This window comes from Ranitomeya variabilis, chromosome 2 (genome assembly GCF_051348905.1).
Source record: "Ranitomeya variabilis isolate aRanVar5 chromosome 2, aRanVar5.hap1, whole genome shotgun sequence".
NCBI classification, from domain to species: Eukaryota; Metazoa; Chordata; class Amphibia; order Anura; family Dendrobatidae; genus Ranitomeya; species Ranitomeya variabilis.
In genome coordinates this window covers 789624855-789637306 of record NC_135233.1, presented here as the reverse complement: position 1 = coordinate 789637306, position 12452 = coordinate 789624855, and the positions used below count along the sequence as shown (strand labels likewise).

The following is a 12452-nucleotide window of genomic DNA, read 5'->3' as shown; positions in this document are numbered from 1 at the left end:
ACCTGTACTATATGTGTATGGTTTACCCTTATTATTTCACGTGGGAATTCATTTATTTCTATATAATAAGTGCCCTGATTCAGCAGACAATATTCCTGTCTTATGTCATTCAGACAGTAGTGACAGCAGGTCGCACTGTCAGATTACAAGCACTGATTTAGTGGTCAGAGCCCAGCTGATCCCTGCTGTATGTGACTGTGAAACCTGATCCTACAGCAATCAGCACAGAGCTCTGGGACCACAGTGAGTAAATCACTGCACTGAGGGGGTCTCCAGGGGGGTTTGGGAGAGACGCCACTGCTGTACACCCTCTGGGCACTTCATACAGGGGCTGCAGAGGTAGGGGGCCCCCTTTCTAGGTGGGGGCCCCCAAGCATCTGCCTGGTCTGCCTGTGCCAAACACCGGCCCTGGCTATAAGTAGGCTCTCCCAGACACAGTCACTGACTTAGTGACAGGTCTCTGGCAAAGCAGTACATGAGCATGGCAGTGCATGAGACCAAAGATCAGAGTAAAATTTATATATGTCCCACAGTGGGACTAAGTAAATTAGTCACTGCAGCCATAGATGAATTCATTGAGATGTGCAATTTCTCTTTTGGGGTTTTTCTGGTGTTCTGGCACCTTCAAGGCTCCGCAAATGTCACCCGCAAACTATTGTAGCAAAATTTGTGCTCCAAAAGTAAAATAGCGTGCCTTCCTTCTCAGCCCTGACGTGTGGCCTAAGTTTTCATACTCATCTGTGAGGAAAATGGACTGGTATTATCTGATAAAAATTGGATTGCTCTCTGGCCAATGTTAAGCTATGAGTCACAGCGCATCTGCAATTTTTTTTTTGTCAGCTGAAATTGGACTGAGAAAAAAATTGCTGTGATTCTCCTCTTATCTCGGACAAGACATGGCAATGCAAGTCAATGGGTGTGAGAAAAAAATTGCACTGCACTCAGACGATGTGAGTGCCGTCCGATTTTTACACATCAATGTCCTTTGAAAAACCGGCAATCTATCTACCTTGTACAGTAAAATCACAGCGTGACCCGACAAAATACAATAGATAGAATAGTTATAGATACATAGAATAGATAGATATAATGATATCGGTCACATATATAATTAGTACAGTGCTTTTGTAGCTTACTGTACATGTGTTTTTTAATTACTAAATTATTTTCTGAAAAAAACAGAGTGGGATCCCCCAACATTTTATTAACCAGCAGAGGGAAAGCAGACAACTGGGGGCAGATGTTTATAGCCTGGGAAAGAGGTAATACCCATGGAACTTCCAAGGCTATTAATATAATCTCACAATTGTATATTTAGCCTTTCCTGGTTAATAAAATGGGGGACCTCCCCAAAACTGATGTCGGGTCCCCCTATATTTAATAACCAGCAAAGGCTAGGCAGACATCTGTTGGCTGATATTAATAGCCTAGGAAGAGGCCCCCTCCTAGACTAAAAATATCAGCTCTCAGCCACCCCAGAAATGGCACATTTGTAAGATGCACCAAATCTGGCACTTAGCCTCACTCTTACTACTTGCCATGGTGCAGTGGCAAGTGGGGTGATAGTTGAGGGGGTTGATGTCACCTTTTTATTGTCAGGCGACATAAAGCCCAGAGGTTACTAATAGAGAGGCGTCTATAAGATGTCCCTATTACTAACCGCATGGTGATATTGTATTAAAAAACACACACCCTGAATAAAGATCTTTAAATGAAAAAATGACAGAATCCTTTAATTAATCTAAATTAAACCATACTCCATTCATCGCCCAATCCACTGAAGCCAATGTCCCCTGTAACAGAATTAAAATAATAAACAATATTCCTCACCTGTCTACCAAGAAGATAATAATCCACTTGACCGGTCTAGCTCTGTTACATCTAGGTTGCATGATGTGACTATACATTCTGAGAACTCCCGGCCTAACATAAAGTACAATGTGTCACAAAAAAGCAATCTTAGAGTCACTGGGTTACATTGATACATTCCAGAGTATTACCGTGAAGTGACACTGGCCAGATTTAAAAGTTTTGCCCTGGTCATTAAGGTCAAAATTGGCTAGGTCGCTAAGGGTTTAAGACATGACACTCCAACATAAAATAGAAAACGCAGCATCAAAACATGAAAAAAATGCATGTAAAAAACACACTCAAAAACATTATGGAAATAACGCAAGTAACCTAATTTACCTAATTAGTGCAGAAATGCTGCAGCAAATCTGCACCATCAAATAATCACCAAAATCTCACAGTGGGAACATAGTCTTATTTAGGCACCATATGGAACCTACTGAATAATTAGTAGAATGTCAATACCAGTTTTGCACAAAATATATATAAAAAAAATGACATATCTAGTGATGAGCGAATATACTCGTTACTCGAGATTTCCCGAGAATGCTCGGGTGTCCTCCGAGTATTTTTTAGGGCTCGGAGATTTATTTTTTAGCACCGCAGCTGAATGATTTACATCTGTTAGCCAGCATAAGTACATGTGGGGGTTGCCTGGTTGCTAGGGAATCCCCACATGTACTTATGCTGGCTATCAGATGTAAATCATTCAGCTGCGACGCTAAAAACTAAGACTCCAAGCACTAAAAAATACTCGGAGGACACCTGAGTGTGCTCGGGAAATCTCGAGTAACGAGTATATTTGCTCATAACTAGACATATCCTCTTACTTCTGACATCAATGTATTCCCATTTTACAAAAAGTGCACTTTTGTTGTTTTTTTTGTTTTTTTTCAGGAAGATCCAGTTTTGCCAAAAAACATGCCACCTACAGTGGGAGCTATTGTCTGGTCAAGAAAGTTGATGTCACGGATTGAAAACATAATGAAGGTTAGAGTAAATGTGCACATAATTTTCTTTATCTGGTTACTTATCTATTAAAGTACATGAATAAGATACAATTCTACACTATTTAAAATATCATTTAATTGTAGACTGTGAGCCCTCGCGGGCAGGGTCCTCTTTCCCGCTGTACCGGTCGGTGACATGTTTTGCTCATGTTTTGTTCTTGTTATTTGCTATGTACATCCCTTTTCATATGTAAAACACCATGAAATAAATGGCGACATAATAATAAATAATAATAATTGATAAGCCTTTATTACAAATAAGATACAGGTGTTCATGTTGTATCCACTTGACTTTCTTACTTGTTCCTTTTTTTAGGCATTTAAAAATGTGCGAATTGTAGCGACTTGTCTCACATATTTAGATACTGTCAAGCTGTACAATAAAATAGCTTCTGCCCTGTTGTCATATGAAGACGTGTGGTACCAGAGGTGGAAGTCACATATAGACAAAAGTCTGAATGGACTGAATTTGACATTACTTGTCCGGGATCCTGTTACACTGCAGCTTATGGTGAACACAGATATGAGGTAAGTGTAACGGCCTATCTACTATACTTCTATCATTGTGCACTATCAAGGGAGAGTCACACAACTTGGATGAGGATCGCAACGCAATGCTCGGATTGGCCGTCGGATCTCCCGACAGGAGCACGACACATGTATTCCTATGCAGCTGTCACACTCGGGTCAAGAGAGCGAACGGCCAGTCCAAGCATTTCATTGTGATGCTCATCTGAGATAGATGGCTGTCTGACTCTTGCCTCTGTGGAAACATTATTCATTTTTTTATTGGTTTGTAAGTCATCGATATATCTTTAAGTGATCTAAACTGTTATATTATTTATACTAGAATGTTTCAACTGATTGAAGAGACAAAATGGATGTTGAGATTTGGGATCCGTGTTCCGGAAGCAGCTGTGCTGGCATTTCATCAGGTACCTAGCTAATGGGCACGAGGTGTAACCGGCATGGCATATAGATGGGAAGCTTCAGATGACTGGAAATCTGCATTAAATGCAGTACATACTGAATCTTATTCATCATTCTGCTTTGTGTAGTTACATGCAGAAAACAGCTCTGGTAACTGTCTCATGTACAGTACATTCTACAAGAATGTACCGTGTGGCGCCCCAGGGTCCTGGTCGTCACAGTGGCATTGCTTTCCTCGCAGGGAGAGTGATGTCATGCTTGGAGGCAAGGAAGGATAACTTTCACCAGGTAAACACAAGCATGCAACATGTTCACACTCCAGGCCACAAGTGGGACCTTTTGATCCTATTCTTATGTGGTTTGGAGGGAAAGTTAGTTAGTTCCTGTCAGAGAGACAGAGGGGAAGGAAGCAGAGGGGCTGTGCAGCCACAAGAAAGTGCTGCAACTCCTGGGCAGAGATAACACAGAAAGAAGAACAGATTGTTGTGAGTGTGTAGGAGAGAGAGGCACGGGCGAGTGACACCTGGGGAGGACAGCAGTGATTGGACTGTCTCCCTGGCAAAGCGCAGATACCAGCAGCTGGAAGACCAAGGCTTTTGTGGGACTCTAAGACACATATCAGAAACCGGCAGGACACCTGGATTATACATCACCTGTTCGCCCTAACACTCAGGAGACACAGTGACACATAGAGCCCGGGTCGTGATAGAGACCCTCTAAAAAGGCTCGAGTCACCTGTCATGCAGGTACTGTCCTATCCTATATGGGGGACAGAGAGAACTGTGAGGACCTTATCTGAAGCCACAGGCAGTAAGGGACTACAATACCTCCGCGCTAGAAGGAAGGCCTTAATCTCCACCTGGAAAAGGGGACTCCCAACTTGCCTCCAAGCCGGCCGGACCCTGCCTGTCCTGTGATCTGGTGCCCTGGACTGCGGTTGCCTGAAGCTATAGTAAACCAGTTAAAAGACTGCAAACCTGTGTCCTCGTTTTTTACTGCACTGCTCACCATCTTCACCTATACACCGGGAGCCCTAGGGACCTACTTCACCTGTGGGAAGTTATACCATCTAGCTGCCATACCATCACCCCAGAGGACCCCTTTATGCAGCGTCCTTCCCTAGTGACCGAATACCACAGGTGGCGTCACAAACAAACTTTATTCTCAAAACCCCTTTAAAGACATTCCCCTATAATTGGGTGCCCAGGGCCACGGACAAGGTCGCAGCCACCATGACATCCCCTTTAAGCACCGGACCCGCTACCGAGTACAAAGCTGCCCTGGCGGGGCGTACCATACAGCGATCGTTGTACTACTGTACATTGCATGATGCAGGAAAAGCATTAGATGATTTGTTGTTTTTCAAAACTGAATATTAAATTGTGTCCTCCTCATAGAATTTTTTTAGCATATTGCTCACATTTATTTATTTTACTCACTTATACAGCTCCATTAATTCCACAGACATTATCAGCACTGTGCCCACGGGTAGGGTTGAGCGAAACGGGTCGACCATTTTCAGAAGTCGCCGACTTTTGGCAAAGTCGGGTTTCATGAAACCCGACCCGACCCCTGTGTGGGGTCGGCCATGAGGTCGGCGATCTTCTGAATCTGGTATCGGGATTCCGATACCGAGTTCCGATATGTTTGCGATATCGGAAATCGGTATCAGAATCCACATTTAAGTGTAAAATAAAGAATTAAAATAAAAAATATTGATATACTCACCTCTCCGACGCAGCCTGGACATCGCCGCTGGTAACCGACATCTTCCGTTCCTAAAAATGGCGCTTGAAAGACCTTTCAAATGCTTCACGGCTTGTGATTGGTCGCGGCGGCCCACGTGACCGCTGAGCGACCAATCACAAGCCGGTGACGTAATTCTCAGGTCCTGTTCTGGTTCTCAGGTACATGAGAATTACGTCACGGCTTGTGATTGGTCGCTGAGCGGTCACGTGGGCCGCCGCGACCAATCACAAAGCCGTGACGTCATCGGAAGGTCCTTCACGCGTTCATTCTTAAGAAGGAAGGCTGCCGGAAAGAAGCCGAGGGTGAGTATATTCCTATTAGGTATATACTCACCCTCGTACGCGCCCTGCTTCTTTCCGGCAGCCTTCCTTCTTAAGAATTAATGCGTGAAGGACCTTCCGATGACGTCACGGCTTTGTGATTGGTCGCGGCGGCCCACGTGACCGCTCAGCGACCAATCACAAGCCGTGACGTAATTCTCATGTACCTGAGAACCAGAACAGGACCTGAGAATTACGTCACCGGCTTGTGATTGGTCGCTCAGCGGTCACGTGGGCCGCCGCGACCAATCACAAGCCGTGAAGCATTCGAAAGGTCTTTCAAGCGCCATTTTTAGGAACGGAAGATGCCGGTTACTACCAGGGCGCGGTCAGAGGGTGAGTATATCAATTTTTTTTATTTTCATTCTTTATTTTACACGTAAATATGGATCCCAGGGCCTGAAGGAGAGTTTCCTCTCCTTCAGACCCTGGGAACCATAGTATCCCATTGCACTGCATTGGGTTTCGCGTTTCGGCCGACCCCGACCCCGACTTTTTTATAGGATCGGCCGATTTCACTCGACCCGACTTTTGAGAAAGTCGGGTTTCGTGAAACCCGACCCGATCCTATAAAAATAAAAGTCGCTCAACCCTACCCACGGGGGCTCACAATCTAGATTCCCAATCAGTATGTCTTTGGAGTGTGGGAAGAGACCGGCGAACCCGGAGGAAACCCACACAAACATGGGGAGAACATAGAAACTCCTTGCAGATGTTGTCCTTGGTGGGATTTGACCCCAGTGCTGCAAGACTGCCGTACTAACCACCAAGCCAACATGCTGCCCATTGAATGTTCTGGCCCCAATTCATCATTGTCTTCTAGTATTAACTCGCGTCCGATTCATAAAAATACTGTAAGAGCTTCACAAATTTTGTGAGAAGTCAAAAGTGGGCTTGTTTACCTGTCACCAACCATTTATGGGACTTTTTGAAGAAAAAGTTGCATCTTTTTCAAAATGTTGCAAAAGATGGTACTTTTTACTCCACGTGCAAAAAAAATCACTCCAGGGACATATTGGAGTAGAGTTACGCCAAATTTTGCAACTTTTAAAAAGTTGCACAAGAAGAATGAGCTGAAAACATCTGGAATCACTAAACTCTGCCCATAAACACACACTTACATTTTTCTTAAAGGGAACCTGTCATTTCTAGAAATGCTATTTACCTGTAGATATAGGGTTAATCTGCAGGGGATTGGTGTTAAAGGAAACCAGTCATGGTGTTAAAAAGCAGCTGATCAGAATGATATACATTATTGTGGGAAAAGGTTCAGTAAAACTTGCATTTTATGCATTTTTTTTATCTCTGTCTGCAAATGTGTCCATAGGGAAGACTGTCACTCACTGAGTGTGACTGCCCACTGAACTCATAAACACAGAAACACCAGGGATTTCAGAGAATAAAATACAAGTAAGGCCCCCTTCTCTTGTACGTGCATCCGGTACGTTTGGCATCCGTTTTCACACATACTGGAGACACATAACCACTGTAAGATTGCACTTACTGAGTGTATTGGGGGACACTCATTTGGCAGCGGATTAACGTAGTCAGGCACGGGTTTTCACTTTAACAGTCCATGTGGTTTATTATGGAGTCATAAGCCACAGAAATATGAACGATAAGCAAACAGTCTTTACATCAATCTTCACATCATAGTATACGGCTTTGAAACGCGGTCACTAAACTCACCGAACCTCAGTTTCCAGTTATCGTGGGTGACCGCACGCCATACAGTTCATTAATGTCCATGGAGCACAACAGGCACCAAGATACGACAATACAGTTGCAGTCTCTAATCATGCTGGACTTTACTCCGTCCAATTACCATATGCTGGGTTACCTTCCAGGAGCTCCTGCTCCATACGCTGACTCCTGTCAGTACTCTCTCTCTCTGGGAAGTTGCCAAACTGGGTTCACCGTCCCAGGCAATGCCTTGCTCACCAGGCCACCTGACAGTCCAGATCCTCAGATGGGCTGTAGCTTCCCCAAACGCAGTGCCATCACGGACTCTGCACAAGCGTCCTCTCTGTGCGCTATTCAGGACGTCCATCCCCATCTGGGACCGACCAACACACAGGCCCCTAGGTCCAAGGCCTCCCCAATGTGCTCTTCAGGGATCTAGTCCTACTCCCAGGACTTCTCAACACAGAGGCTCTCCAGGACCTGGCACACAGATCACTCAGGTCCATCCATCTTTTTCCCATGTGATCCACATGGTCACATTATATACTTGTAGCCACTCCCATAGGTGGGAGGTGTGTGGCTAGTTCAACCATTACAACTACAGATATGCCTCCATGCACATCCTGAGGAGCACATGCAGCGCCACCTAGCTGTAACAGGGGTCACTGCATCACATATCCCCCCCTCTGTTCAAACTTGTGGGGTTGAACACCTGTCACACACCAGGGGTCTCAACACCTGGTACCCAAGTCACCTTTTGGGACTCCACCCTTGTTTAGGTCACCACCCCCTTTTAGGGACTCCGCCCCATTTGGGCAACTATCCCTGTTTGGGTTACCGCCCCTTTTGGGAGTCCACCCCTTTTTGGGCAACTATCCCTATTCGGATTACTGCCCCCTTTTGGGATTCCACCCGTTTTTAGGCAACTATCCCTATTTGGGTTACCGCCCCCTTTTGGGATTCCACCCCTTTTTGGGCCACTATCCCTATTCGGGTTACCGCCCCCTTTTGGGGTTCCACCCCTTTTTGGGACACCACCCTTTTTAGGGTCACCACCCCTTCCCTGGGGCACACCTCGGGGACTCCCACGGCACTCTTAGGGTATGTGCACACGCTGCGGATTTTGCTGCGGATCCGCAGCGGATTTGACGCTGCGGATCCGCAGCAGTTTTCCCAAAGTTTACAGTACCATGTAAACCTATGGGGAAAAAAAACTGCTGTGCACATGCTGCGGAAAAATCCGCGCGAAAACGCAGCGGATTATTTTCCGCAGCATGTCAATTCTTTCTGCGGATTCCGCAGCGGTTTTCAACATGCACCAATAGGAAAGTGCAGTTGAAAACCCGCAGAGGAATCCGCAGAAGAAACCGCGATAAAATCCGCAGTGAAAACCGCAGTGGTTTTGCACTGCAGATTTTCCAAATCCGCTGTGGAAAAATCCGCAGCAGAATCCGCAACTTGTGCACATACCCTTAAGCACCCGTTCGCACAGTACAGACAAAATGTTTCTATAGGTTGCACTGGCCCTTTAAGAGTCTGCACGATCTGGTCCACCAGTAATGTCTCTTTTTTTTTCTTTGCTTTGCTGCAAATGCAGCTACACTCCACAAAGCTCTGCACGGCTGCACCAGAGACTTCGTGGACCCGCCGATCCACAGCAAAACTTCGTAACCCGGGCCGAGTTACAGCCAGACACTTGTTAGCTTCGTGGACCCACCGATCCACAGCAAACTTCGTGACCCCACCAAGCCACAGCAAGCTGACTTGAGAAAAAAAAACTTCGTGACCCTGCCAAGCCACAGCAAACACCTCACACGTGCTTCCTGGATCATTGCCCACATTCTCCACCATATGTAAGATTGCACTTACTGAGCGTATTGGGAGGCACTCATTTGGCAGCGGATTAACGTAGTCAGGCACGGGTTTTCACTTTAACAGTCCATGTGGTTTATTATGGAGTCATAAGCCACAGAAATATGAACGATAAGCAAATAGTCTTTACATCAATTTTCACATCATAGTATACGGCTTTGAAACACGGTCACTAAACACGCCGAACCTCTGTGTCCAGTTAACGTGGGTGACCGCACGCCATACAGTTCATTAATGTCCATGGAGCACAACAGGCACCAACATATGACAAGACGGTTGCAGTCTCTAATCATGCTGGACTTTACTCCATCCAGTTACCATGGGTGACTGCACAGCACCCCATTCGCTGGGTTACCTTCTTGGAGCTCCTGCTCCATATGCTGACTCCTGTCAGTACTCTCTCAGGGAAGTTGCCGAACTGGGTTCACCATCCCGGGCAATGCCTTGCTCACCAGGCCACCTGACAGTCCAGATCCTCAGATGGGCTGTAGCTTCCCCAAACTCAGTGCCATCACGGACTCTGCACACGCGTTCTCTCTGTGCGCTATTCAGGATGTCCATCCCCATCTGGGACCATCCAACACACAGCCCCCAGGTCCAAGGCCTCCCCCATGTGCTCTTCAGGGATCTAGTCCTACTCCCATGACTTCCCAACACAGAGGCCCTCCAGGACCTGGCACACAGACCACTCAGGTCCATCCATCTTTTTCCCATGTGACCCACATGGTCACATTATATACTTGTAGCCACTCCCATAGGTGGGAGGTGTGTGTGGCTAGTTCAACCATTACAACTACAGATATGCCTCCATGCATATCCTGAGGAGCACATGCAGCACCACCTAGCGGTAACATGGGTCACTGCATCACACCACACATACCCATTATAACCTATGGGGCTGCTCACATGTCCGTATTTTAACATGGATCGTGTGTCCGTGTGACTCACACATAGACATGTCTGGTTTTTACCTGCCAATAAAAGTCTCTGGGTCCGTGTAAACACGTACAGCACACGGATGACATCCATGTGACATTTACCGGAATAGACTGTATTCAATGTATTCAAGAAATTACTGATTTTTATTAGTTAAAGATTTGGATAGATAGATAGATAGATAGATAGATATTATGTACATAATTTCACAACCCCACAGCAAATTATAAACTTGCACCTTTTATTGCCTTTCATGTGGACTTTATTGCATAGCTTTGTATTAACCTAATAAATAAATTAAAAAAATTACGAGGTGTTTTTTTGCAATCAGCAAAGGTAAAGTAGACAGCTGAGAGCTGATATTTTCAGGCTTGGAACATCCCTGGTTATTGGGCCCTTCCCAGCCTAAAAATACCAGCCCGCTGCCTCCCCAGAAGTAGCGCACCACATGAGATGCTCGAAGTGTGGCGGTTCATCTTGGCTCTTCCTGATGTCCCAGGGCGTTGCCAATCCAGGTAATGGGGCTTGGAGTTGATGTCAGCTGTGAAGTGTCTAAAAACACAGCTGGCATCAAGCCCTGGTGCTAGTAACGAAGGGGTGTCCATTAGACACCCCCATTACTAACCCAGAAATAAAAACATACATAAAAATTACTTTATTGAAATAAACTGCCCCGACAATTTCCCTGGTTTACCAATTTATTTAAAAAAAAAAAAAATTCCCACGCAGGTCCGACGTAGTCCAAGCGAATCCAACAAATCTTTCCGTACAAAGCCTATGGAGCCTCGTTCTGGTGTTCTGTAGGTTTTGCAAACAACAACTTCCAAGTCACGCAGCGCTGCACGTGACCTGGCGACTTTGAAGAGCAGGAACATCTGTAACTTTTTTCATGTATTTATTTATTAGGTTAATACAAAGCTGTACAATAAACTTCACAAGCTGCACATCTTAAGCGCATGTAAATCAGTAATTTCTTTAATGCATTTTATTGCGGTAGGTGTCACTCAGACAGCACACAGATGGTACACACTTACACATGGATGACACATGGATGTCACTCGGATAGCACACAGATGGTACACACTTACACATGGAAGACACACGGATGGCAGACAGATAACACAGATGGTACACACTTACACATGGATGACACACGGATGGCAGACAGATAACACAGATGGTACACACTTACACATGGATGACACACGGATGGCACTCGGATAGCACACAGATGGTACACACTTACATACAGTATAAATGACACATGGATGGCACTCAGATAGCACACAGGTCGTACACACTTACACATTGATGAAACACGGATGGCACATGGATAGCACACAGATGGTACACACTTACACATGGATGATACACGGATGTCACTCGGATAGCACACAGATGGTACACACTTACATACAGTATAAATGACACATGGATGGCACTCAGATAGCACACAGGTCGTACACACTTACACATTGATGAAACACGGATGGCACATGGATAGCACACAGATGGTACACACTTACACATGGATGATACACGGATGTCACTCGGATAGCACACAGATGGTACACACTTACATACAGTATAAATGACACATGGATGGCACTCAGATAGCACACAGGTCGTACACACTTACACATTGATGAAACACGGATGGCACATGGATAGCACACAGATGGTACACACTTACACATGGATGGCCAACAGAAAACCGCATGGATAGTAAAAATGGAATCTCTCACGTGGACATTTTTTTAAACAAACCTGTGAAGGAGGCCTAAAACTGAATTTATTTCCAACAAATCTAAATTTTATCCTGTTCAGGATGTCTATTATACCATGCTGCCAACAGATCCGACTGCATGTACAAAGGGACATGTTCTCCTTAAAATCATACCTGCCTGACTTTCTGTAAGAATAGCAGGGAGAAAAGGGAAATTAACTTACAGTACAGACCAAAAGTTTGGACACACCTTCTCATTTAAAGATTTTTCTGTATTTTCATGACTATGAAAATTGTACATTAACACAGAAGGCATCAAAACTATGAATTAACACATGAATGTGAAACAACTGAAATTATGTCTTATATTCTAGG

The 12452-nt window shown here is 45.1% G+C and overlaps 1 protein-coding gene across 1 annotated transcript in view; it reads left to right on the top strand.

Annotated features, from left to right (window-relative positions):
- The window catches only part of LOC143803957 (dynein axonemal heavy chain 5-like), a 587287-nt gene that overhangs the window by 90911 nt on the left and 483924 nt on the right, over nucleotides 1-12452 (top strand). Inside the window, exons 16-18 of the mRNA XM_077281707.1 lie at nucleotides 2749-2841; nucleotides 3178-3389; nucleotides 3712-3796. Coding sequence (XP_077137822.1) covers nucleotides 2749-2841; nucleotides 3178-3389; nucleotides 3712-3796 — 390 coding nt within the window. The remainder of the gene's footprint in view (nucleotides 1-2748; nucleotides 2842-3177; nucleotides 3390-3711; nucleotides 3797-12452) is intronic.